Source organism: Genypterus blacodes, unplaced genomic scaffold, assembly GCF_046128005.1.
Source record: "Genypterus blacodes isolate CSIRO-AG114 ecotype Tasmania unplaced genomic scaffold, CSIRO-AGI_Gbla_v1 ptg000112l_1, whole genome shotgun sequence".
Taxonomy (NCBI): Eukaryota; Metazoa; Chordata; class Actinopteri; order Ophidiiformes; family Ophidiidae; genus Genypterus; species Genypterus blacodes.
Genome location: NW_027466916.1, coordinates 2,938,036 through 2,965,553, shown reverse-complemented (window position 1 = coordinate 2,965,553; position 27,518 = coordinate 2,938,036). Strand labels below are relative to the sequence as shown.

The 27,518-nt window shown below is 48.1% G+C and overlaps 1 protein-coding gene across 7 annotated transcripts; it reads right to left on the bottom strand.

Annotated features, from left to right (window-relative positions):
• Positions 1-714: 714 nt before the first annotated feature.
• On the bottom strand, positions 715-27,518 carry akt1 (v-akt murine thymoma viral oncogene homolog 1). Of its 7 annotated transcripts, none has more exons than XM_076161758.1 (14): positions 27,308-27,518; positions 24,296-24,448; positions 10,850-10,979; positions 9,112-9,222; positions 8,756-8,847; positions 8,122-8,238; positions 7,915-7,980; positions 7,421-7,463; positions 7,164-7,263; positions 5,746-5,868; positions 2,745-2,963; positions 2,059-2,124; positions 1,848-1,915; positions 715-1,341 (listed from the first exon to the last, which is right to left on the bottom strand). In XM_076161758.1, exons 10-12 carry the CDS (start codon positions 5,827-5,829, stop codon positions 2,107-2,109), a joined length of 321 nt encoding a protein of 106 aa, XP_076017873.1. In that variant the 5' UTR covers positions 5,830-5,868; positions 7,164-7,263; positions 7,421-7,463; positions 7,915-7,980; positions 8,122-8,238; positions 8,756-8,847; positions 9,112-9,222; positions 10,850-10,979; positions 24,296-24,448; positions 27,308-27,518; the 3' UTR covers positions 715-1,341; positions 1,848-1,915; positions 2,059-2,106. The 7 variants fall into 7 exon arrangements, with proteins under 7 accessions (XP_076017873.1, XP_076017874.1, XP_076017872.1 ...); XM_076161759.1 differs by having other exon boundaries at positions 715-1,338; XM_076161757.1 differs by having other exon boundaries at positions 715-1,338; positions 1,848-2,124.

The window sequence follows — 27,518 nt, the reverse complement described above, 5'->3', positions numbered from 1 at the left end:
CTTATCTAGACACTCTCCTTTATTATTTCCTTAGGTGGGATGTGGGAAGAACACTTCCTCCAGCTTGTGCAATATGTGAGTGACAAGTTCCCTAGACAGCACTGCACTACATCACCCATGGGAGAGCTGTGGCAGAGATTGCAGCCGCAGAGCAATGTGTTTTGGGCAGTGCAGCTGGAGTCAGGTGAGGGATGGTTGTCAGGTGAGCGCCACACTGGGCCAAACCTCGGTCTTGCCATGAGGTGCTGTGCAGTGCAGCTGGCCAAAGACAGACTGTGAGCTCTGGCTGTCAACATCTGCTCCAGAGACTGTACCATCTGCCCGAGGCCCGGGGGAGCATCTTCCACATCCCAGACCAGCTGCGGAGCCCCAGACATGGCCCTGAGCAGTCCTACAGAGGCAGAGAACATGGCCAAGACACAGCCAAAACCTCTGTTTGCCTCACACACCTAACCCCATTTTAACAAACCAAGATTTTCCTTCTAGCATTGATTCATTCTCATTACAGAGAGGCATGGAATCACAGTAAATCCTTTTATGATGCAATGTAGCAACGAAAACACGTGAATATAAACATGCAAGTTCAGAAATAGGCTGAACATGATCAAGTGCACATAGAATGCCTGGGATGTCTTGCAGTCTACATGAAATCATTGACTTGGCATTAAAGAGTTGACAATAAAAGATGAGCTTACACTGCAATCATTAAGACTTTTTATTAATAAGAAAGAAACACACACAGTTAAACATGTACAGAGCTTATATTACTAGTTTACTAAAGCCAGTGGGAGAGCAGGTAAAAAACATGATCAAATTATAAACAAATGATGAAAAGACACACATGGGATGTTGGTCCACTGTATGCCTAATTTCCATAATAAATGTTTTAATCGTATATTCTTCATAATGGCCCTTAACCCTAATTTGTGCAAACATACTTTCCCCCAGTACCCATGTTGTAAAGTACTTCGTCACTTTTATTATGGGGGGATACGTCTGTCCTCATTTGCTGTTGCCTGTGCACTTTATTGTTTACTGTTACTTGTTACTTGTTACTTGTGTTGGTAAATGTCTTGTCCTGTCTTCACCGTGGGATAGTTAGGAATGTAATTTCAACCTCTTTGTATGTCTTGTATATATGAAGAAATTGACAATAAACCTGACTTTGACTTTGTATGAAGCCTGCTCATCTCTCCATGGTCTGTCTGCTACATGGTATCTTTCTTTTGTTTAGGCTTTATTATTTCCGTGTTGTAACGTTAACCAACATGCTGGGTTTGGAGGAATGTGACCAGGGAGTGGTGTCAGCTGTTCCACTGGCAGAGGAGCGGGAGACATCTTCTGAAAACAACAACAACATATTTTAATGTTATTCATATTTTGTATCAATAACGCAACCTGTCTACTATAGTGCTGCTTGCAGTTAATGATCTTACTCTGTTTTCACTCAGTCTCTCCCTTCATGTATGCACTGTGCAGCTGTGATGCTGCTTCTCCAGGAGAGGGCACACTGCTCTCTGATGGGTTCCTTTATTCTTTACATTTACGAGCAAACCCAAACTACAACGAAATGTATTCCAGTAAAAAGAAGAGGGAAACACTGAAGAAAGCCTGCCTGAGTGCTTTTGTTCACTTTCACTGGCTTCACAGGCCTGAAAGCTCATGTTTTAATCTATCTATCTTTCTGTCTGTCATTATACATTGCATTATTTATATCATAATAATTGAGTAATCCTGAGTGGATCAACAGTTAAACTTCTCATTCTCAATAAATGAGCTTATGTCAGATCGAGCAAAGGAACTTGTGTGTATATGTGTGTGTGTGTGTGTGTGAGAGTTTGTGCTACCTTGTCCCCTCAGCAACATTGTGCATGTCTGTCTCCGTGGTAACTCAGGGCACAAAAGGCACCTCCAGCTGTTGGAGAAGAAGAAGAAAGAGGCTCAACCACATCAGCACATTGGCGCCATCTATCGGTTAGGATGAGAACTTAACAGATCTATGGGTTGGGATGCATTGTGACATTAACATTTGCGGTTTACTTCTGGTAAACATCTTGCCAGTTAATTCCTAAGAAGAATTCATGCTGCTTAATTCCCTTGGCGTCCTCAGCTCCTCCGCCTCACCTGGAAAACAAGCACAACACAAATCAGACTCCACAGAAAAGCCCCAGTATTGTTAAAAAGATGGAACGAAACGACAGGTAAGATAATCTGTGATGGAACACTGCATGTACTGTATTAGTACCTCACAACCTGTTATACCACTCCATGCCAGTAGGGGGTGCTGAGTGGTCATATGCAGTATGTTGTTATAGGTGGTGGTGACAGAGGATGTGGATGGATGGAGAGGAGCTTGGGGTGACTTTAGTGAATTTATTGATCGTAAAGAAGTCAAAGGACATGGAGGAAGAGACTTTGTCTCCTCAATAAGAGCTGGAAGGAAGATTTTGATGGGAGAATTTGGGGCAGTCCGCCCACAAGAGATGCTGTGTGTTGCTCCAGCAGCAGAGGAACGCTCTGCCTGCTGGCTCCTTGCTGATGACGCAACACTGCCATGTGATTTTTGGGAAGATTATGGCCAGAGGGAGGTATCAGGAGGGGATCCGACAGTAAAGAGCACAAAGAGAAGCTCAGATGATGTATACTGGAGTCTTCACATAGGAACTTGACATAAATGGAAATGCAGCTGTTTAAGAACCAAAATACTGAGAGAACAGAAACAAGCAGGAGCAGAAAGGTCTCACCTGTGTTTGGAGCAGGCCAGAGAGCAGTGAGCCAGCTTCAGAGCTGAGAGCTTCAGGTCTGAGTGCCAGAGGGAAGCGGACTTCCTTTGTGAGGATGTGGTCAATCAGGATTTCACGGTCCCGGTTAAAGAAGGGCAGTCGGCCGCACATCAACTGATACATGACCAGCCCCAGACACCACCAGTCTACAAGTCGGCTGTAGTCGCTGTCTTGCAGTATCTAGGGTGAAGGAGAGAGGGGTTGAAGATTATCTAATGTACCTGTGGGTATGATTACCAGCATATAAACATCTTCCACAGCAGTTATGGTACACAGGAGTATAGAAGTACATTCATTCTGTATTTTTGTTGATACATGGTTCAAACATTACTGCTGCAGCTGTCAGAGTCAGTTGTGTGTGGACATCAGAGGTTTTCTTTAGGCTGACGATATCAACGCATATCAACGCAGACCCTCCACCCCTCAACAAGTTCACCTGCTCTCCCCTCTGGTCTGAGGTTTGAGGCAGCCAACACTGACTCACATCTCACATTAGGAGCAAGGATAGAGTTTCCCCTGGAGCCCTGCATATTTAATCGCTAGAGGGCTACACACACTCGCAGACACACACGCACGCACACAGATCAAACAGCAGTGGTTTAGTTACCCGCACAAAAAACAACCTTAGACACAGGGAGGCAAATATTAATCTTATTATTTCTATGGGATGACTTTTCTTGACAGTTCTTAATGAGACAAACTCCTTCAGCCTTGTGCTTACTGAGCAGTACAACCTGTTGCCTGACTAATGCACTGCTGAGCAGAGTTGTTCCAAGGTCTCTGGGGACATGTACTGGATTCTACCTCACCAGGCGGATGTTGAAGGTGAAATCAAGACAAGGAGAACATACTGTTCTCTAAAAGCTTAAGCAGCATGATGCTTGGCAATTTAGACCTAAGAATAGAATCTTAGGTAAAAAGACATGGGCGGATTAATACAATTAGATATGGACACAACGGCACACAGGGCGAGAGAGAGGGTCCTGGAAAACAGATGGACGGATGTGTCCGTAAAAGGAACAAAACTGCTGTGTGTGTGCACACGTGCGAAGCCCCGCTTGCGTCTGTGGGCACACCGCCTGGTGCTGCGGTGAGTGGTGAGCATCAAGGAGGACTGTGAGGGCAGGGGGAGTAACGTGAAGCCGGCGTGGGGCTAGGATTACTGGGCCGTCTCTATTTCCAGCGCTGCTGTCGTGTGATTCACACCGTGCGACAGCTGGGCCTGCAGCTGCCCCATATATGTAGAAGAGTGCCACAGCTGTGAAGCTGCCAGGAGCGCAGGAGCCAAGCTCATCCCTCATATACGTAACCAGGACTGCTCGCCTGCCTGCCTGCATGGGCCCCAGCCCCAAACTAATACTGTTACATTGCCCCAAAGGAGCGGAGATAAGGGAGGAGGCAGAGAGGATAAAAGACACACTTGCTGCTGCTCTGGAGCTCAACTTGGTGCTGCAGCTTTTCTTACAGAGTTCTGCTCTGACAGCCATTAATCTTACATGCTTGTGAGTTGAAATCACTTAGATTACACATATCCACATTTGTCTTTTTAGATGTTCCCTAAAAGCCAATTCCCTCAGCCAATAATGTCTTTTTCATGTAACTATTAAATAAAAGTGACAAAGTGAATTTGTCCGCTTCCTCCTCAAGAGACACACTGGCCAGGCTTTGTGGTCCCCCCCCCCCCCCCCCCTCTCTCTCTCCCTCTGTTTCTTCATCTCTCTCCTGCCTGCCTGCTCTGGGTGGAATATTCCCAGACGTTACAGCATTCCTGTGCAGCACACACAACAAGGTCATTGTTTACTGCAGAACAACCTGTAACAGTGCCTGGCCTGCACTCCATAGAGACGCTTGCCAGCGACCCTGTTACCATGGCAATGCCCCCCGATGTCTCCTCCTGCGCTCAGGCTGGAGCCATCATAGACTGTGTTACTCTACGGAGAAGGAAACTGGGCTAGGCACAGCTGCGTGTGCTGCACAGGTAGAGGCTTCCTATGGAATCTTTATGGTGAAACACATAAAGTTTCTATAAAAATAAGCAACAAACTGAATGATTTTATGCTTTATGCTTGTCCAGGTGTGTTGGTGTGTAGAACAATGTATTTTACAGATTCAAACACAAGATCAACTGATGCATTTGTGGAGATGGCCTGGTGCTGAAGGCCGAATGTAGGCAGGAAAACACAGCAGAGGATGAAGGAACAGCCTGCTCGCCGCTCTGCCCAGGTCAAACCAGGCGTCCTGGGCAGTGGTGGGGCTCCGGTGCCGCTCAGCAGCTGTAGCTGGAGTGCTTTTTTTTCCTGCAGTGAAAGCTCACGTTTCCTGAGGACTGCCAGCCAATGGCCCCCCAGCAAATTCCAAATGGAGGCTAAAAACAACGATCGGCAACTGTGTCAACACGGACACCCTTCCCCCGGAAAACATTTTTACGGCAAGAGGCGAGAGGCTAGAGCAAACACTCGTGTACACACACTCACAATGCACTATCAGGTTACACAGCCCACTCCAACACTTGTCATACCTGCACGCAATAGGGAGTGGCCACACCCCTGCTCATACAGCAGATATGAGAGCAGGCTGCCCTGCCCTGGGCACACTGCACACTCATTAACTCACAGACCTCAGCGGAAGATTAGACAGGCATTTTGGAACAGCTGCCCTTTCTTCCAAATGCTTTTCATCCACCAGTGTCCAACAACACGCTGCATTGTTGCATGCTTTTGACTCAAGTCATTTGCGACGGGCTTAGCATTTGTCATGGTGCTCCACATTCTTATATTAAGACTTTAAATACTTCAATTAAAATGATATCACTTTGTGTTGTTATTTATTAGTTTTGTATTTGTTTGTATACCTCTAAGCTCCCTGTGCATGCAGTGGGAACAGGTTTTCCACAGACTGCATTGATTTGTAAAAGAAGGCCGCCTTTGTCATGGAAAATGAAGATGTTTATCAGTGTGGATACCTCAGGTGCAAGGTAGTCTGGAGCTCCACTGCATTCCTCACTGTCTCCATCGTCCTCCTCATTAGATAGACCATAATCTGCCATCTTTATGTGTTTATCTTTGGCCGGGAAGATGTTCTCCAGCTGAGGGGAAAACAAGAACAAGGTCTCACTGATTGGGGAACTGAAGAGTCCAGATAAACAAACACAGACTGAAGAGTGGATCTACAGCTCTACAGGACAGAAAGCAACAGTGCGATTGCAGGAGGATGTGTGTGACAAAGCACTGGGAGCTACTGGGTGCAGCAATGGGCAGTAGTTACTTCACACAGTTCTGTTATTAATAGTTCAGGTAACACTGATGGTCGTTTCTCTCATCGCAGTCCAAGTATTTGGTTTGTGGGAAACACAGACAAAGCAAATCTGAGGATATTGTGATGAACCCAGGCAGCTGCTAGATGATAGAAAGCCTGCTGCATGTCAATATGAACACTGTAGGATGACAAACTCAACCTTTATTCACAAAACATCACTTCAAAACAAATGTTGCCATCGCAGATTTTACTTTGATGGCTTTATTTAAAAATGTGTGTCTGTTTTGGTGCAAAACTGGCAATGGAAACACAACCTCTGTCCGTCTCTCTCTCTCTCTCTCTCTCTCTCACTCTCTCTCTCTTAGTTAAAGTCACCTGGCAGCTGTAGCTCACACGTGGCCAGCAGCGCCTGGCCAGAGTCAGCACATCCTCCAATCCTGCTACCCTGGCATTTTCAGGAGAACCCTAGCAGGCTGGGAGCCTGCCTCATAAACCCAGGGGAGAGAGAGGGAGAGACGGGAGGAGGGGAGGAGGGAGGGAGGGAGGAAGGAGACAGTGCTGTGCTGCTGACCTGGCTTGTATAGTTTTATCAGCTGGAAGTAGGAGGGCTACAGATGCCCGATGCAACACACACACACCACCACCCTCCAACCACCACAGCCTCCCTAATCCCAAACACATCATCTCAGTCAGCTGCTCCCCCTGAATGACCTCATCCTTAGAGTTCTAGAATGCAGATGTTAAAAAAAGGGAAGTAGCTGAAACTGTGAAACCATCTTTAACCACAGCGGCGATGAATGCTCTTTCTGCAAAACACAGAGTAAGAACACTGTATACATCTGTGCTAAAACAGGAGGGAGTTGGTATCTGCTCAGAGAGGCTGCTGGTTATTTCTGTCTAGCTGCAGTAAGCGTATGGACCGTGCCTCCCTCCAGCTGCAGTGACGTCTGGAGGCTGGGGAAGCGGATCAATAAGCCCTGGATACTGCCACTGCTCTGGATGGAGGCGATCCCTATTTATAATCTGCCACCAGAGAAATGAAGAGAGCAGGAAAGAGGGTGATAGAACAGAGGAGAGGGCCAAACGTGTGGGCGAAAGGAAAGGAAAGCAAGTTTTCCTGCCCACCTTCAGATCTCTGTACACACAGGTAGTCCAGCGCAAAACACCATCTCTGCCCCGTAGAGCTGAGACTGAATACCTGCTCCTTTGACAGACGGAAGAGAAGCTGAAAGAAAAAGAGGAGAGAGTTAACCAGAGGTCAGAGGTCAGCTGAGGAGAGAGAGGTCGCGTGGTCCAGGGAAGAGAAGCTTGATTCAATTATTTTTGTCGCTCTACACGCTGGAAACCACAGGTGCAGATTTACTGACGGTTCAAATGTTTACCTGAAGAAGAAGCACAGGCTGTTATCAGTGTGTGTGCCAGGCCCTGCAGATGGACGGAGAAGAAAGCATCACAGTGCATCACAACTAATCACTACATCCAAACACAAATATGGAATGATGATTGCGGTGCTTCTGCATTGCGTCGGGTCTTTCTAAACAACTGCTGTGTGGCAACAACTGATCCTGTTCACGGCGCTGAGCACATCACATCATGCGTCGCCTCCGCCCACCACTTAAGACTTTAAACATTTTGGAGGAGCTTTTGAATGCAAGCCACCTCAGACATTTAGACAAAGAGTTAAATGATTGAAAAAAAGGCATCTAGTGTTTGCTATTAACGGCTTTTCTAAGCACTGCCCTTGGAAACATTCCTGGTTTTTAAAAAAAGGAAAGAAGACGCACACTTTTCTGAATAGATGTCGGCGAGTTAGGAATGTGAGAGGCTCCAGAGTTAACAGAAGGTTTGGTTAAGGAATATGGAATGGGCTCCTTACTGTCAAGAACGGATGCTTGCCATTCTCAGAGACTGTTCCCGCTGAGTGTGTGTGTTCCACTTCATCCTGAAAAAGCCACAAAGAGTGTTTGTGCAACTCTCACAATGGCAAAGCATTTAGGTATCAGTCATTGCTCTGCTGCACTAGCCCAGTGTTTTTCTCTCCATTACTGGCTCGTTGGCAACCGTTCACTTCTGCTAAGATCACCTCCTTCTTTAGGGTCTTCATGGCGTAGGAGCATCCTGTGGCCTTCTCCTTTACCAGCATCACTTTGCCAAAAGTGCCTTTTCCCAGGACTTTGAGGAATTCAAAGTCTTCCATAGTCTAGGAAGCCACAGGAGAGAGAGTGGCATCTGGTTACAAACAGAAGCATTAACAAACTCACGCTCTAACTAGCAAGGACACACAATCCCAGTGACAACAACACAGACGCATTTAAGGCGCTATTTCACCCAGCACGCAATTTCCATTCCTCTAATGGTTCAGTCTATATGAGGTTGTGTCTCAGTTAACCTGTGACCTCGCTGGGAGAGAGAATTTTGAAAATGGTTGCGTGGGGGACATCTAATCCAGTGGCCTTGGCCCTGGGTGTCATGCCCCGGGAGCACACATGTGGGGGGTTGTGAAACTTGGTGGATATGCTATCTGGTGCTAAGCCACCCACGGCTGATGTTGGGGAAAGTAACATGGGACCTGGGAGAGGTGGAGAAAGCCGGGGTGAGGTGGGGTCAGACCCTACACAAACCAGCAGAGCGGCGGAGGAGGAAAGGAGGCAGGGAGCCGGGCCAAATACACACAATGAAGAGGGAAAACATGGAGCCGAGGTGTGAGCGAGACGCACCGCGGTCTGTCCGGGTTTGTCCGCGGGGTCTGGAGAGTCTTTTTCTCCTCAGGTCGAGAATCAACGCCTGGATGGCTTCAAACCATTCTGCCCTGAGGGAGGCACAGGCAGCGGAGAGATTACATCATCCCATTTACCATGATACAAGCCCAGCAGTGCAATCATGTAATTGTCTTCTTATCAACAGGAAAGCAATTTCAAGTGTGAGTTCTGCCAATAGCCACTGGACCATGTGCGAGTGCATAACAATGATTAAATATGCATGTGTGTGTGTGTGTGTTTGTGTGTGTGTGTGTGTGTGCTTCTACATGTTAGCAAAAAGACAGCAAGGGCAATTTGGTGGTTTTGGTGCTTGCCTCTCCTCGGAGGTGTTGGCGCTGAGGTCCGCGCCGCAAAAGTGGTCAACTGCATGCAGCGGATGATAAATGTGTTGGGCCTGGGTTGTTCCTTCTTCATCAGCTGGGCCTCTGACCACAGCCAGGAAGAGAGAGAGGGAAAGAGAGAGAGAGAGAGCGCAGAGCCAACACAGAGGGGAGCACAGGGGGGAGAGACAGAGCCACAGTTACAGCCATTTATCTTTATTGCTACCCTAACAAACACAGGCGGCCACTTTGGAAAAGAACAGGTGCACTTCAGTGAAGGAAAACAGCCTGAAGTTATGAGATCTGTAAAGAAGTTAGATTTTTGATAATCATAAGAATTCCTTAGAATAAATTGTGACATTAACAGTTTTGACATTTCTAACATTTAATACAATGCCATTCACAATAAAGTGCTATAAAGAAACGCACCATCAACTTCTCTTTTTTTACTCAGTTTTCTTCAATTCTCATTCTTTTGCGGGAAATAATTGCCTCGTAAGCAGTTTGCAAAACAATTATTCACAACAGTGTAATAACGGAATTTAGAAAGCCGAGATTTCCATCTGCATCTCCTTGGAATTAACATCTGTTCCCAAATGAAAGATGTCAGCAAATATGTCAGAATGTGACACAAAATGGCCTCCGTCTGATAGATTGAGGACAAGGGAGTGGACCACCACTGAGATCCAACATGGCTCCATCAGGGTGAATATGTAATCCAGCTGCAGCAGCCCCGTCAGCCGCCACACACACCATGTGTACTCTACAGTGGGGTCGCAGCAGTGACAAACTCAGAGCCGCTGCTGATGGAGACAGAGCCTCCGAGCGCAGCCCAGATAAATACATGAAATCAGGCGGCTAATAGCCACGATAACTCAAGAGCGTCGGGGAGGAAACATTTTGTTAAACAAACAGTATGCTGTCTAATTGCTGTGTTCAGTCATCTGCACAGCTTATCCCAGCAACTTTCTCTGATGTGAAGATGAAGTGGGTTGGGCTGCTGGGCACAGAGAGATTTGGGGAATACACACAAAGAAGAGGGATGACAATGGAATGTATTCTGTCAGGAGCCAGACATCTTGCATGCGTGTTCAGTGCCATAGCTTGCTTTGCCTTGGAGCAGTGCCCCTACTGAAGGAAGAGCCAAACTGCACACTGATGAAGCCACTCTACTCCTCTGTCTATTCATTTCAACTGAAGTCATACTGGCAGATAAAAGGGATCCGACACTACGGTGCAGACTACATGACCTGGGTTGGCCTGATATAAGTCACTTTCATGTTTTGAGGGCAGGTAGAGAAGGAACCCCTCCAACCTCCATTTTGGTCTGTGCCATCTTCTTCTGTGACAAAGTAGGTGAGACGCTGTTTGTCATTATATCACCATAAACACACACACCTGACATGACATGACACTAAGTCATGCTTGTTTGTGTCGGCCATCTTTGTCGTGTTTGTGTTTAGCCTTCTAGTTTGACACATTAATCGTTAATATGTGCTGGTAAGCAAAACACATGAGACAAGTACGGCTTCATTTCAGTTACTGTGTATTGAGGTTAGTTGCCATTAATGGAGAACGATGACATCATCATGGTTAATTGGGAGGAGCTGACTCGAGTTGATTTACCAGAGATACACCCTTACTAATGGGACTAATAATAATAATCATTTCTTTTGAGTATTGAGTATGTTTGCTTTTGTTGGTTGAACTGATGTGATGTTCTGATACTCACCCACTATAGAGAAGTTATTGAGCGGCTCGTTCAGCTTGGTCATCAGATTTTGGCTTTTCTCTATAGCCCAAGAACATTCCATCACTCTTCAGGACAAAATACCTGGGCCTCCAGTTCTTGATGTATTCTCCTGATGAAAGAAATGCAGAGAAAGAATTTGCTGAATTAAACAGTATTAGAATCAATCTGAGGCAACATTAAGTGAAAGGCTTCATAATGTTTTTTCCCCCCAAGTGGATTTATTGTAAAAATGCTGACAACAGTTTTGTTTATACTGTGGCTTAATGATTAATGACAAACCGCTCCGTCCTTTCTCTTTCTGTTCGAATTCCCAGAGGTGCAAACTGTTTCCTTCTAACTAATTGCTATGCTGTTCACCGGCGCTCCCTAGAATGGCCATCTTGTCACCCTCTTTCATTTAGTGTAGGTCAAGCTGCAGGACAAATGGTAGTTTTAGTAGAAGTCAGGACCCCTACTCACTCACACACACACACACACACACGGGCGCACACACACACCGTCAGTCACTCCCACAGCGAGCTCTAACATCACACCTTCGTCTCTTCGGCAATTATCAGAGTAAAAGTTTTACAAAGAAAGTTCCTGAGGGCTACAAGTGAAGATCAAGTTTTTTCTCTGAAACTTTTCCCAACTTGCCGCCGACTCCACTGGTGACCTTAAGCCGTGCATGTCCATCACATTCACTTAGACACACTAGCAACACACCAATGAATCTCTCATAGGCAGGCCAAATTCAATTTATTCTGGTGATGCTTCAGGAAATGTCGTGCCAGATGTTACACAGACGGGGGGAAAAAAATAGCTTACATACCATAACAAGGCAGCAGCACACATTGGAGTGGGACTTGAATATTTATACAGGAAAAGTGTAATTTATTTTTAATTACGGAGCTGCATATTAACCCCATGCGGTGTCGTAGCAAGCTGTCCTTAATTGCCCCATTTCCTCTGACAGAGAAGAGTGTGTGTGTGTGTGTGACAGACAGGGAGAGACAGAGTGTATGTCTGTATAGGGGAGAGGTGGGTGATCTGTCAATATGGCCTTCTGTTACAGTCTTACAAACAAGTATACATATACAGAATCTATACATGCTCGTTCCTGATGTGGAACTGGCAACAGATTTGTGTGTCGGCTGGTTACATACATATTTACATACATAACGAGACACGTGAACTACATGCCACTTTGTCAAACGTGTCACTTCTTACGTACGCTGGTATAAATAAGTATGATCCAACGTCCTGCTCGGTTTCTCATTTCTTTTCTGGAGCTTTGGAAAAACAAAATAGGGGAGACGATATGAGACATGGATCCTAATAGCTCCTCCATATGGCTCATCTCTGTCAAAGGGGAAAAAAAGAGAGGAGCAAGGAGGAGGAGGCGGAGGAGGAGGAGGAGAAATGACACTTAAGAAGGCACAGCCACTCTGGAGAAGCTGACCTTATCCAGCAGGATGGAGCCTGGTAGTGAGGAGCTCTTAACAGGATATCCTCCTCCTCCTCCTCCTCTTCATCACCGTCCACCACAGCACTGAGCCATTACACTCTGAGCAGATACTTGAACGTAAAAACACCGGTATGGTTGCGGCACCAGTCACCGCACGGAGAAAACATCTGCCCCGCGGCTCAGTATACTTTACACTTCAATCCTCAGCAGATGTCCAATATGTTATTACATTTTTCATTATGTCATTGGAGTAGATTCTTCATTGCCTGTTCTGCAGCGTAAGTGTTTTCACAGCAAACACAGCTCATTTGGAAATTAGTGAGACTTTGTCAGCGTTCAGATTCTCCTCGTCTTCCCGACAAAGCCACACCCATTGGATGCGCTGTCCTACTTCAGACGCTCGCAAAACGGGGACGTCTGCTGGATTTCCCTCCAGACTCACTCGTCAATGTCCACATCAGTCACCAGCACGTGCTCACTGTCCTCCAGAGAATCTACATGTGTACTGTGATTTATCACAAGCTTACAGGGGAACCAAACCTCCTTACTTCAGCCTGATGGTGCCATGAAACCACCAATGAAGAGTGTGAAGAGAAGAGAGAAGATGCCATCTAAGTTTAGATGCAATTTGTTTCATAAAAGCATCGGCACGGCTTAATATCTCCAAAATGTCATCTTAGGTTCGTTCCCAGAGCTGTCCATTCCCAGCTTTGTTTTCCTCAGCAGGGCCCCAGCTGGAGCCTCGCTCTGTGGTCAGGTTTTGGCTGACCCATATCCCCCCGCTATAGTCCATGCCAGGCCACATTGAGGACAGTATGTGCACAATGCAGTGGCAGCATAATGAGCCGCTACCTAGCATCAGAGGAAGGCCCAGTGCACACGCTGCTGCACATGCGGTTTGACTGGAATACATCAAATCACTTCCAGACCTTATACATTCCAACATTGTGATCCTGATGGGCAGAGGCAGGTGTACACGTACACCCATGCATGTGATTGTGTGAATACGCGCACTGAAAGGTATTTGTGTAGTGCCCAAGAACAACACGCACTCTGCGAGGCACACAAACTTCCCGTCAGGCCCGCTGACGCACAGCGGCCGGCAGAAGCAGCACCAGTTGTCATGTTCCATGTCTCCGGTGACGCAGCGGTGTACAGCACATATGGGTGAGATTCCTCCATGCAGAGGTGGCCTCCGTCACATGGACGTCTCCTAAAAGAACTGTCACTGTGTTTGAGTGATGTCATTGTGATATCCAGTGCATGACGGCAGGGGGAGAGGCCACATGGAGCAAAGAGTTCAGCTGGAAATGGAATGTGACACCCATGGTCCATCTCTAAACACTGCACGAGTGAGCCAAACACGCTGCTGTGATTGGTGACTGCAGATCACACAGAGAGGCTAACGAGGGACGGACACATCTTCAACATCACAATAAAAACAACAGACTCCGCTTCCATTATTCAAACAAAGGGTCACATTCATGTATAGAGACGGATGAGCTGCGGCGGTGGGCGCATAACGACCAGCGGACACCGTGACGTCCTCGTTTGCGGATCGCATACCTGGTCACATGACAACAGTGGAAACAGCCATGTCTGTCTGTGTACAGTGCGTCTGTGACCCCGCCCCCAGCAGTCTGCGCTCCAGGCACAAACAACAAAGATGACCCTTGTTAGTTTCCTATCTAAACCACTTCCCCTTCTACTTTTGCTCCATTCTCCTTCCCACACAGCTGCCTTTCTTAAGCACCAGCATGACTAGAAAGTGAAAATAAAGAACTGTGCTTTTTGCATATCTCATAGCGATAAGTGTGAGAACTCAGACACACAGCTGGGGAGAATATAGGGCAGCCAGAGCAGCAAACTACACACAACCAAATAAAAGCATTACATGTTTATTAGCAAACTGGCCTTCTAATGTCTTATCCTCTTTGACTACAATGTTGCAGTTTAGAACCTAATGACATCCTGTGTACGTTGAGTACATTGAGTGCTGACAAAGGACAATAGGCCTCCTAACGACTGAGGAGACCCTTTGGCTTTTAAATTGGTTCATTATCATCGCGTTCCAGTAAACGAAACCCTTTTGATGTCAAAGCATTGTCAAAACAGGAAACTGGCCAACAGACGGTTGTCTGACCACAACCTAGATAAGATAACACCCTGAGTCTCAGGTCTGTTTGTGACTGACACACACACACACTGTATCACTGTAACATATCAGCGTTCCAGGAACACACCACACACCACAAAGATTGTACAACTTTTTTTCTGTTAATATCAAAAAGTGCAACATCTGATGTGCGGCTGAGCTCCGAACTAAAGCAGGAAGCTGAAGAGAATGGAAAAACAGAGTGATGCGACATCAGATGAGGGATGAGAGAAGGAGAGGCCACTCAGTGTGTGAAGATGTTGTGCTAGTGAGACAGATCACTACATATGTTCCCCACATATGTACGCCAGTGAGTGGGGGGTGTGAGCGCAAGTGAAGTGTGTATGAGCCATGCGTTCTGAGTGCGTGCATGGGGTGGGGTGGGTAGGGGGGGTAGGGGAGCTGTCAGGGCCTGATAAAGTGTCTTTACATGACAAGCAGCTGCTGAGGTCTGGGATGCGCGCTGGGCAAAGTGGAAAATAATGAACGGAGAACCGCTGCCAAACACAACAGAATTCATCTTTATTTGCCAACTGCTGCATGGCCCGAAGTGTGGACAGCCACGGCCACGCCCTGCATACCCCAAACACACACACACACACACACACACACACACACAGGAGGGGAAAGAACAGGTTCGTCCACAGCTTTCACGTGGACGAGCATCGCCTTGTTTGCCTTTGTGTCTCTGTGATGTTTGATGAACCACAAACAGCGAGTTTTACCCTACACATGTTTATTTATACTCAGCTGAGTTTGCATAAGGACACGAGCATACACATATTTCAAGAACAGGGGGAAAAAAGTTTTAAAGTGCCTTTCCATTCCAGATGCTGCGATGTGCTCACAAGATGGAAAACAAGTGAGCAGATTAAAGTCTGCAGCCTCTCGCTAAGAGTTTCCATCTGACTCCTGAGGGAGACAAAGGGTCTGAGGCGATAAGAATTAAAACGACCGCTTCCTTTTTGAACCTGTAGCTATTTGCAAGTCACTTCACTTAGGAGGTTCTGGCAGGAAGCACAAGTCAGGCAGCCAGGCAGGCAGGCTCACTGAGGGGTCAATAAGGGAAAGAAAAGGGAAAAATGTGGATCAGCAGAGGGAGAAGAGTGACAGAGGTCAGTGGTTGTTGCTGGGGAGCATCCTGCTCACTTCGTCTCTACGTGACAACCACAAGTGAACGCTGAGGTCCCAGCTGCCGTTTAATAAGATACATCATGCAACATTAACCATGCAGCCCTCAAAATCTGCAGCCAATGAGTTCCCGTGGGCTGATGTGGATCCCATACACACCAGTCAAACCCAACAATATTCTGATAAAAAGAAAAACAAAAAAACATAAAAGAACCCATCACTCACTTGAAACTGGATTTTCATTAACGTACATATGCACAGACACACACACACACTGTATGTCCACAATGGACACACAGAGTATAAAGAGCCAAGAGAGGGTCAGACTGAATGTGCCTCTCAGTGCCCACACACCCAGTGGTTGGACTTCCTGAGGGGACTGCTGTTGGGTTTTGTCCCTGTCTGGCCATTCATGCATTTAGGATGAGAGGAAGAGAGCCAGTGGTAACTGCATGAACCGTGCCCGTGTGCAAGTGTGTGTTTGAATGCATGTGTGTGTGTGTGTGTGGCGAGAATCGGATGAGAAGGGGGTGTGGGGGTGTAGGCGGAGGTTAAGGATTAGGGAATTAGAACTCCAAAGCGAGGGAGGAGGGGTAGGGGGCTGTGGCTTTTGTTGGTTTTTCCTCAGCCGGCCCCCCCTCCATCCCTTCGGCCCTTTTCTTCCGGGTTCTGCCTGTAGGCTGCAGCTGCGGCCTGCCACCCTGTGCCCTGCATCTCAATGAGCCGCCGGCCACCCGCTCCAGGGGAGAGGGGGCTCGCCCACGCAGGGGGTCACTGCTGAGCCGCAAGCCCCGCAAACTCCGCCTCTGCCATCCTCCAGTCGGAGGTGGAGCGCTCCCAGCCTCTGGCTCTCTTGTTCTTCCCGGACGCCCGTCTACCCATTTGCCCGTCTCTCCCTGTGACCATATAAGGCGGTGCTGGGGCAGTCTGGCTCACATGCCATCCTACAGCACCCAGGAGTTTGGGCTTCTTCAGTTTTTCTTCATTTCTTCCTGCCGTCCCCCCTCCTCTGTGATTCTCATTGGTTGGCTCCTCTCTCTCTCTCCCATGCAGCTGGATGGGGACTCTACTGCCAGGGCTTTGGCAGCGGCATCAACAGGTTGTGGGGAAGGGCCACCCTGGCCTCCAATGTGGCCCTCTCTGTCTCTTCCCCTTATCCCTCTCTCTCTCTTTTACTCTGTCACTACAAGTGCTGCTGCTACCCCCCCCTCCCCCTCCCCTCTAAAAAAAACCAGGGGGGTTGGGGTCTGATGGAGGCTGCCCCTCTTTCTCACGCTCATAAGAAAGCCCTCACTTCTTCTCTGTGGCGAGTGACACCTGCTGATTACCATAGAGACACTGTGGGAAGTTCCCCCCTGCCACACTGGGGCTGAGATTTGCCCCCTCTCACTGGGTAAACAAGCAGTCCATGGATTAGTTAACTAGGTTACTGCGTGGCAAACAAATAAACACACATTATTTAGTGCAAATTAGTGCCAATTAACTCTAAATGACCAGTGTAAGATCCAACTCCCTCAAACGGGCAAGGGAAAGAGAACGAGGCAGCCACAGCTCTCCACATGTTGGTACTCAACAGCTGTGAGATATTGACTCCTTTTTAAAGCAACAACATTTTCTCTGATCTGTCATTCACTCATAAATAATTCAAATACATTCCGAGCTCCAGTATGGGCTGATGTGGAGGATGAAACCAGGATCTGACCATACAGTCAATTAGTCTGCAGATAGCTGAGCATCCCGGCTGGAACGGCCCGCATTCTTCACTCCTTCCTTCATCTCCCTCTCTCTCTGTCTCCCTCCCTCCCTCCCTCAACTGGAGAGAAGTGCCAGTGATGTGATTGATGTCGGAGACCGGGAGATTTTCGCTGGTCGAAAAGCAGCTTCCGCCATGGGTCTGAGTTGTCAGCAGGGTCATTATCCTTGGGAGGGGGGGGGGGGGGGGCAAGAGGGGGTGAGGTGGGGGTCGGCAGAGGCAGCGAGAAAAGAGAGGAGCCAACAGAGACAAGAGGAAGAATGTGGGAGTAGAATGAGAAGAGAGCGGCGACGAAATGACAGAGACAGAAGGGAGAGAGAGCGAGCGCCACAGAGACAGAGCGTGGATGCGACGCAGTACAGTTGTGGCGAGCAGGCGGACTCTGCACAGCAAAGTAAGCACACAGCAGGGCTCGCCGCGAGAGGAGGCGAGCGGCGGAGGTGGAACCTCCTTCAGCCTCCTGGTCCCCCCCCCACCCCCTCCTATCCGAGCCCCCCCACCCTCCCACCACGCAAGCCAGCCTGCCCGCCTCCCTGCCTGCCTGCTGACAGCTGCACCCCAGCAATTTACTTCTCTCCACCACATTTAGCAGGAAGACTGCTTCCCATTACCCGGAGCAGGGGGTCCACGCTGACGGCCAGACGCCCAGCCAGAGCGCTCGCTTCCCGGGGAGACACCCTCTGCTGCTGGACCCTGCCCATGGGGCCTCACACCCCACTCTGTCTGGCAACTTCCATGTTCCCCTTCTGTTGCTGCGGTTGGCTGGCGGCTGATACTGGAGGTTATTGTTGTGGAGTAATTTGTAAAAAGTTTATGAAATGCATATGTACGATTAATATGAATACAATTCTATGTTTCAGTCAAAAATAAGAAGTCGCTCTCTATGAACATGGATCCCACTAAAACACCATGACCTCATACTTAGCACATGCCTTTTTTAAACAGTTTTATCTTTAATTTACTGATTTTAAGATTATTTTACATCATTTTTAGGCCATAGATGCTCTGACCTCATGTTGAGATGTGATGTGTGTTATATTTATCAGATAGATTGTCCATGATCACTGAATATCTAAATAAATTAAAATAAAAACCCTTTTTTAACTCTTTTATATTCATCCTACAACTTTCTTACAAAATTCTACTTTTAAAATCTTTTATTATTGTTGATGTCATTATCACTCTGCATGTTCACTCGAAATTCTGAAACTAAAATACCCAGCTACATTAGGTTTAATGCACTGATTTATGTAATGTTTTAAGTTACAATGTGATCTTGCTTTGAGGGAAATCAGCCCTAAATCCGTTGGATAATATACAGATTTAATTTGGACTAATTGTAGACACTAAAGCAAAAATTTATCCACAAGCATCAATACAGGCAGGACACTTTTAGGATCAGTTAGTGGTTTTATGTGCATGTGTTTTACTAAATTGGATCAGTTAGCTATTGCTGTAGTGGGCAGGCTTTGTGTGTGTGTGTGTGTGTGTGTGTGTGTGTGTGTGTGTGTGTGTGTGTGTGTGTGTGTGTGTGTGTTCCAGTACAAATGTGTGGCTCATGACAGCCATAATGAGGGGATGTGCAGGAGCCTGGGCGAGCCTCACAGTGGAGCTGGCAGAGAGTCAAAGTCCTGACGTACAGAGACAGTCAGCACTGCAGCATCGCCGTGGCTTTAATCTGGAGCCTCTGAGAACATAACCATGCAGGAAACATCCCCCTCCTGAGATCACACAGCCAAAACATCCTCAAGTCCATAACTCAGTATTAACACAACAGTAGAAAGTGGACGTTGGAGGCCTGTTCACCAGCTGCACAAGAGAAAGACACTACGGCGATTACTGTGTCCATGTTTCACAGAACCCACGCGTGCTCTTCTTCTCTGATCTCCCACTCTCCCTCTCTCTCTCCCATACACTTCCCCAGACCACCGACAAGGTCTTGTTCTGGGGAGCAACTCATGGGTGTCCTTCAACCGCATGACCGGCGAGGGAGCCAATCAGCTGATGAGCTCCAGGCCAAACCACGAGAGGGTCTCAGCGGCACGCTGCACACTGCATCCTCTTTCCTGAGGCTGACTGGGTCACTGAGCAATGTTCCAGCAACATCACAAAGACATTGCTCAACTTCTGTCTCCCTCCAACTCTCCCTCTTGCTTTCTACCACCCTCTTCCTATCAATACTGGTGTGTTTTCTGTTCTCGCTCCGCTCCTCCCTCGTGTCCCCAAAGCCAGCTGAGCATGCTACCCAAATCCAACAGTTGTTGTGGCCTTCGTTAGCCTAACGAGGGGGCCGACTCTTTATACTTGTCAGGGAGCAAATGAGTCAAACAAACAAGGGCCAGGGAAGAGGGGAGGACAAGTGAGCGCTGTTCTGTTGAGCTTCACTGGGTTCTTGGCCACGGCGCTTCCCTGGAATCTAGGGAACCCACAATCTGCCTCTTTGATGTCTGACGATCCTCTGGCTTTGATGGAAACGTCGGGAAAAACACACTTGCAACATGAAATGACCTGCTGCTCCGTCACCGTGGCCACTAGAGGCCGTGGGCACTGTGAAAGTGTGTGGGTGCAATATGTGAAGCATAACAACTGGGTATGGGAGACACAACAAAGTAACGCTGTTGTTTCAAGTCCGCACTTGCAATGTGGTTTGTGTATATTGCAGCACCACAGGTAAAGTTCTGTTGGCATGTAAACAGGCAGCAAGCAGGCACACATGGGTCCTAAAATGGAAGATGCACAGCTCAGATCACCTAAAATGGACAATTGCGTATCAGACGGTAAAAGCCTAAACAGATACACAGATAGTTAATTGCATTTCCCTGATGGATTCTCTCTCTTGTCTTTGTCTGCCTCCCTCCTCTGTCTCTCTCCCTCTCTCCTCTGTCTCTCTCCCTCCCATCTCTCTCCCTCTCTCCTCTGTCTCTCTCCCTCCCTTCTCTGTCTCCCTCCCTCTCTCCTCTGTCTCCATCCCTCCATCAACTGTCTCCATCCCTCTCTCCTCTGTCTCTCTCCCCCTCTCCTCTGTCTCCATGCCTCTCTCCTCTCTCTCTCCCTCTCTCCTCTGTCTCTCTCCCTCCCTCCTGTCTCTCTCCCTCACCCTCCTCTGTCTCTCTCCCTCTCTCCTGTCTCCCTCCCTCCATCAACTGTCTCCCTCCCTCCATCAACTGTCTCCATCCCTCTCTCCTCTGTCTCTCTCCCTCCCTCCTGTCTCTCTCCCTCTCTCCTCTGTCTCTCTCCCTCCATCAACTGTCTCCATCCCTCTCTCCTCTGTCTCTCTCCCTCTCTCCTCTGTCTCTCTCCCTCTCTCCTCTGTCTCTCTCCCTCCCTTCTCTGTCTCCCTCCCTCTCTCCTCTGTCTCCATCCCTCCATCAACTGTCTCCATCCCTCTCTCCTCTGTCTCTCTCCCTCCCTCCTGTCTCTCTCCCCCTCTCCTCTGTCTCCATGCCTCTCTCCTCTGTCTCTCTCCCTCTCTCCTCTGTCTCTCTCCCTCCCTCCTGTCTCTCTCCCTCACCCTCCTCTGTCTCTCTCCCTCTCTCCTCTGTCTCCCTCCCTCCATCAACTGTCTCCATCCCTCTCTCCTCTGTCTCTCTCCCTCCCTCCTGTCTCTCTCCCCCTCTCCTCTGTCTCCATGCCTCTCTCCTCTGTCTCTCTCCCTCTCTCCTCTGTCTCTCTCCCTCCCTCCTGTCTCTCTCCCTCACCCTCCTCTGTCTCTCTCCCTCTCTCCTCTGTCTCCCTCCCTCCATCAACTGTCTCCATCCCTCTCTCCTCTGTCTCTCTCCCTCCCTCCTGTCTCTCTCCCTCTCTCCTCTGTCTCTCTCCCTCTCTCCTCTGTCTCTCTCCTTCCATCAACTGTCTCTCTCCCTCTCTCCTCTGTCTCTCTCCCTCCTCTGTCTCTCTCCCTCTCCCTCCTCTGTCTCTCTCCTTCCCTCCTCTGTCTCTCTCCCTCTCTCCTCTGTCTCTCCCTCCCTCCTCTGTCTCTCTCCCTCTCCCTCCTCTGTCTCTCTCCTTCCCTCCTCTGTCTCTCTCCCTCTCTCCTCTGTCTCTCTCCCTCCCTCCTCTGTCTCTCTCCTTCCATCAACTGTCTCTCTCCCTCTCTCCTCTGTCTCTCTCCCTCCTCTGTCTCTCTCCCTCTCCCTCCTCTGTCTCTCTCCTTCCCTCCTCTGTCTCTCTCCCTCTCTCCTCTGTCTCTCCCTCCCTCCTCTGTCTCTCTCCCCTCTGGTTATTTCAGATAAAACATATCTAATTCAGTGTGAAAGTTTGCCCTGGAACATCCGCACTACAACTTCTCTCTAAGCAACAGGGGGCGGTCGGGTTGAAAGGAGGCATTGTAAGTTTGGAAGCACAGTTTGTGTGCTCACTGCAGAACATGGCAGTAAGGGAAAGGAAAGAGAAATAAGCTGTGAGCAGGGGTTTTTCTTTGTAAAATGCAGCGTGTGTTGATGTTGGAAATCTAACTTGCAGCTCACGTTCCTCAGACTGAAGCAGGAGGAAGCTGATAATTGACCAGCGGAAAGATAAGAGTTGACATTCAGGTTCCTTCACGTAAAGTCATTTACTTCACTGGTTGTCATTTTAGTTCATGGCTGAAACAATTATGTGCACCCTTGAATCCAAATGTAATCACAAACTCAATACTGTCATTTGCATATATTTACATATGCCTGTCTAGACAGACAGAGGGTCGATCTCTACGTCTGCTCCTTTTCCGTGGGTTTGTCCATCATTCCAAACCTGATCATCATGGTAACAGTCACTCCAGCGCATCCTCACCTCTGTGCACAATCCAGAATAGAACTGAATAGAGCAAATGGCTTCAGGAGAAAGTATGAAGGTGCGATACTCAGAGTAAGATAACCTCATTGGACTGGAACACACAGAGCAGTCTGTGGGCAAGAAGCAGGACGAGCTCTAGATCAGCTGCTGCCCTTTCTTTAAGGAGCTTCACGGTCATGGTGAGCATGACTAACACACACGGCCCAGCTTCTGTGCTCTCTGCCCATGAAAGGCCCGCCATGTAATCCATCCCACACTTCAACTGTACTTACATGTTTGTACACTAAGAATTTGGAATGGTGTCCTATGGAACACACACACACACACACACTCACACACGCGCACAAAATGTTGATGGCAATGAAAGCTACCTTCAGTGAAACATCAAATTGCTGTTTTGAGTGCACACATGGGAGTAAGAAGAGGCCCAGAGGAAGCATAAGCCGTTTATTATAACACCCGCATGGTGATGTAAGTCGCTCGGGTGGCGCCACCGCAGTAAAAACTCACTCCACTCAAGGTGCAACACGGGATGATAGTGGTTGAGAGGGGGCTGCCTGGCCGAGGTGATGGACAGGGAGACAGGGCCACTGCAGGCTCACCTTCTGTGCTGTGGCTCTGGGGCAAAGACGGCGTGACAGTGACGTGACACTAAAAGCCTTCCTGTCAAGGAGGCAGGCGGACGCCCTCCAATCAAAACACAGAGGCTCTGGGTGACATTTCACAGGGCACAGCTGCTGGGCTGCGACAGCGTGCCAACTCACTATTCCTGAAGGCTTGTTTGTTTAGTGTCTGTGTGTGTGTGTGTATGTGTGTGTGTGAGAGTGAGTGAGAGCGAGACAACTAGGGTGTCATTGCTAGAACTTTGTGTATGTGAGCCCACTTACCGCACAGCTCCAACCAAACTCTTCTTCTATCAGTCACTATTTCACGGCGCTCGCCATATTTTAAACCTGCCTTTCTCAACATTTTCCACTCATACCGACCCTGCAAAAGAATACGGAAGCTGGACCTGTGCCATCTTGGTGGCACAGATAAAACAAACAGAAGGGAATGGACACCACTGCGTATTTCGCATTTATAGGCACAGAGTCAAATTACACTTCTGGCCAAATGTGTAACTGCTGGATTAATGTAAATTTGCCTCTTCCCTTCTGATAAGAGGATGTTCCTGTTCTCACAACTCATCCTCTGAATGCAGCCGCAGTGACACAGTCGCCTCTACAGCCTCTGATACGGCAACAAAGGGAAAACATCAAATTGGTTTTCACTGATTATTTTTTGTGCATGTCTTGTTTGGTGCGCGTCGTGGTGAGAAGGACCCGGGTCTGTCACCGAGTCTGCACTGCCCAATCAGGCTCGCATTGCGTAAACAGAGATCCCGTTATGCGGTTAGTCCAAGCATTTGGGCATGGAGCGCGGGCTACGGCGCCACTGCAGCACACTGACCTGGTCTCATCGACTTATCCCCTTTTCCAGAGTCTTTGTTCCCCCACTTCCATGTAAGAGGCTGCTTCCCTGGCACTGGGCCCTTCAGCATTCAGTGGTTTTGGAGAAGCTCCTTATCCGATTTGTTTGTGGGGGGTGAGGCGGGGGCAAGGAGCAGCCGAAGACAGCTTGAGGACAGAGTTAGTACGCACACATAAAGCGGCTCAAAGCCAGCAGGTATGTGAGGAATGCCTCTACGTCCAAACAACAGAGCCACGCAGCAGCGTCAGAGCAGCTGAACGGGGCCCGCGGGTGACTTTGGAGCTGGGAGCCTATTAACATTACGTTTGGCATGTTGCCTACTTGAACAGCTTCACCCAGTGAGCAACTGTCTCCCAGATATCATGCAGTGTATCTTGTGCTTGCATCACACTAAGCCCTGTACTGCTGCAGTTCACAGGACATCTGTTCACCAAGAGATCTTTAAGTTCAGTGGAGGGCTTCTGTATGTTTTATACACTTTACCATTTGTCTGCCAAGAATGCTTCAACTTTCTAGTACTTCAAGCACTGCTGGCTATATTCTGATTAAATATGAAACGACCCATCATGAGACTAGATCACGAGAATGATGAAGAACATAACGTACATGTCAGTGTCAGCGATACTTCCACTAATCAAAACCCCTTGCTGACACAATCAGACACTTTCAAATACAACTTAGTATCTGTCCATTCACCTCTGTTTAACACCCATCCCTCTTTGAGGATCCCCACGCTGGCCATGTTGGTGGGACGAGTAGAGGAGATGCAGCTTTGTCTCTGGAGGGTTCTTCACTCGGCCGCGGACAGGAGCCTGGAGACGGGAGCCTGGGGTGCCGAGCTGTGGTTACCTGTTAGTTAAAGAAAAAGGAAAATTAGCTTCATATTTAGGTTAAAGATCAACCTTTAGGTCAACACAGAAGAGAGCCAATGGAACTTTGAAGATCCCAGTGCTGTAAGGTCCAGGAAGTGGAGTCTAAGCAGGTTTGCCCCTCTCACACGGGGAACCGGCGACGCTGCTTACTTCAAATATGTGTGTAAGGCAGTTTGGAATCATTCTCTGTGGAATTAAGCCTCCCATCCAGAGTCGGCTATTCAGGCAAAGCATTACTACTCCTGATTAGGTTTTAATGCAACCAGCACAGTAGAAAAAGTGATGATGCTGAGGAAGAGGAGTGGCTGTCTCACAGTTCTCCTGATACGGCCTGAATGCTGCTCAAAGGCACCAGGGAAATGCTGGCACCTTATTCACACACACGTCAGATTAAATGTACAGGTCATGGGAGAACTATTTGGAATGTGGAAAAAACTGTATAAAGTTTTTTGTTTTAAATGTGTAAATACTTCCTGGAGCTAAATAATGATTTTGTGAACATAAACTTCCCATACTGCACCGCGTGACTTCTGACCATCGATTGTAGAAAAAAGGCCATCAGAAGCGAGCTCTGTCTCAGCGGCCCATCCAGCTTATCGGTGAGGACAACAGGAAGTGGGCGCTGTTTTTGACAGACCACCAGTCAGTCATTTCCAGTACCGCCCCAGGCTCTCATACATCCATCAGTGAATATGCTATCAAGGTGCCGTCTACTACTGCTACTCTGCTCACCCGCACTGTATCTATGAGTAGAAGTGAGATTATGAGAAGAATGTTGATTTTCACTCAGTGTTTGTGTTTATTGTGGCGTTTGGGTTGCACAGACGCTGGAGAAGGATTTGAAAAGCACACTGAGTCCAATTCAAGCTCGGATCACACAAACCGTTGGCTCGCCTCCCCATCTCAGTGTGGACTCTGTGACACGGACACGCACACATTATATAGTACACATTGGCATACATCACACACACACACAACACAGCCAAAAAAGCGACACATGCACAAGGCCGGCTCTGGCGGCACAACAGAGCGCTGCTGTTTTAATGGGAACGACCTGTTGCTACTGCGGCCTGTGTGGAGAAGCTGGGACGCTGCCAGCGCTGCATCCACTGAATGAACCCAGTACCCTGACAGCAGGTCACATGGTCCTAAGGCCTCTGGGCCACACCGCCTGCTTGTCTGCCCTACTGTCAGTAAGGCTTTCAATCACCCATCAATTTGGCTCCTGCACATCATTTAATGCAAATCAGCTTCATGCAGCAACGATGCCACACACTGAGCCTGTCACCGGGCCAAAGGGGACGGCCCCGTGTGTATGACAGGAAGCAGAAAAATCAGGCCCACATCACCACACTACTTCCGTCAGCACACACAGCTTACATTTGCTCAATTTGGTGTTGCTGCTGGGTAGAGTGCTTGTTACACAGTAGGGATATAGAAGATTATGAGCAACCATTCTCCCTTTTCACGTTCACCTGTGTCGCTCAAGCATCACAGTGTCTATGTTCAAATATCCTAATGGCCCTGTACTCTACTGCACAGTGACAAGCTCCTTACTGGGGGTCGGTGTAGTTGAACAACACACTGCCAGCTGTGGTAAGTGTAGACAACTAGAGTCCGTGGGATGACGTAACCGGCGATACTATATTGATTTATAATAACAAAAATAATAGATCTTACTTCCCGTACCACAGGACAGTACGGGCACAGCGAATCAGACCGTGTACTGGACACATTCAAACATCGTTCCTCCAAATCTGCATGGAACTGGTGGCACATTTGCATCAACAGAGCAATGAGGGAAGTGGAAGCGGAGGGGAGGGTTTCTAAATAGAGCAGCCGGGGTCAAACAGTCATTGGCGACATCATTACGCCAGCTTGTTGAGTCTTCTGCGTGTGACATGCCAAGTCTCCAGAGAACACACAGTCACCAGACATGTTGACACTAAAGGCATTATGGGAACATCATGCACAGGGACAAAATAGCCTCTGGGGATTAACGTGCGTGTGTAACATCTGACAGAATGAGACAAAGCTGAGAAGTGCAGTACACGAGTATCTCACTAAATAACACAGAACATCAGGAAACATCTGTGTGGTAAAGTATTTAGTGCAGAATTGTAAAACTGTCACCAACATATGTGGAGTAATAACAGTAAACACTATGAAACCAAACACCAAAACAGTTACCTACATGAATTCTCTCATGTTCCTGATTGCAAGAAAGAGAAATACCAAACAGCCGATAACAACACTCCAGCTTCTTCCTTAGAAACTTCCTGGTTCCCCCCATGTGGACCACTGAGGGTCCCTGGAGCCCAGTTTGAGAACCAAATATGAGGACAGCGCTTCACCACGCAGGTGCGGTACTTTGCATCATTCTGTGGGCTGCAGAAACACAACAAGCTGGAGAAGATGTTGACTTAAATGGAGCTGGTGTCCTCATACAAATGAGTCTATGTGCAAAACTCTTTCTGCAGATTTAAGCTCATTTGTTTGGATTTGCATTATACGCCATTCAGTAGAAGTAAAAACAACTTAATGGGAGAGGTGTTTAAGGGAAGCCTGGCAGCAGCTGACACATGTTGTCCCGGTTGATGTGCTCCCTGCAGACACTCCCCATTGTTTACAGGTAAACAACAACGCGTTAGTTGACGAGTAAGAGCTTATATGCGCCTGACCTGACTGGCAGCTGACCTATATTAGTATTCTGAGTATTTTGAAGTGAGGAAAGTAGCTGTTTTCAGTTTGCATCCAGCGACAGAGAGGGTATGGGGCCTAGCAGGGCAGCCTGGGTGAGAATAACCGCATTCCATGTAGTACAATGAGGACCTACCCTGTCTAGCTGGCGACCTCTTGTAGTGAACCATGCGAAGGAAACGTGGACATTTACCTGGACAGGAATTAAACAATGTGCCCGTCTCATTACAGTGCGCGGTTTCGGCGGTATTTTAAGTTGATAAGTCCTTGAACAATGTGCACAAAGTGCTCTCATTGACTCCGTTTCTCCTGCTTTCTTTCTCCCACTTCACCTCCCAAACGCTGTC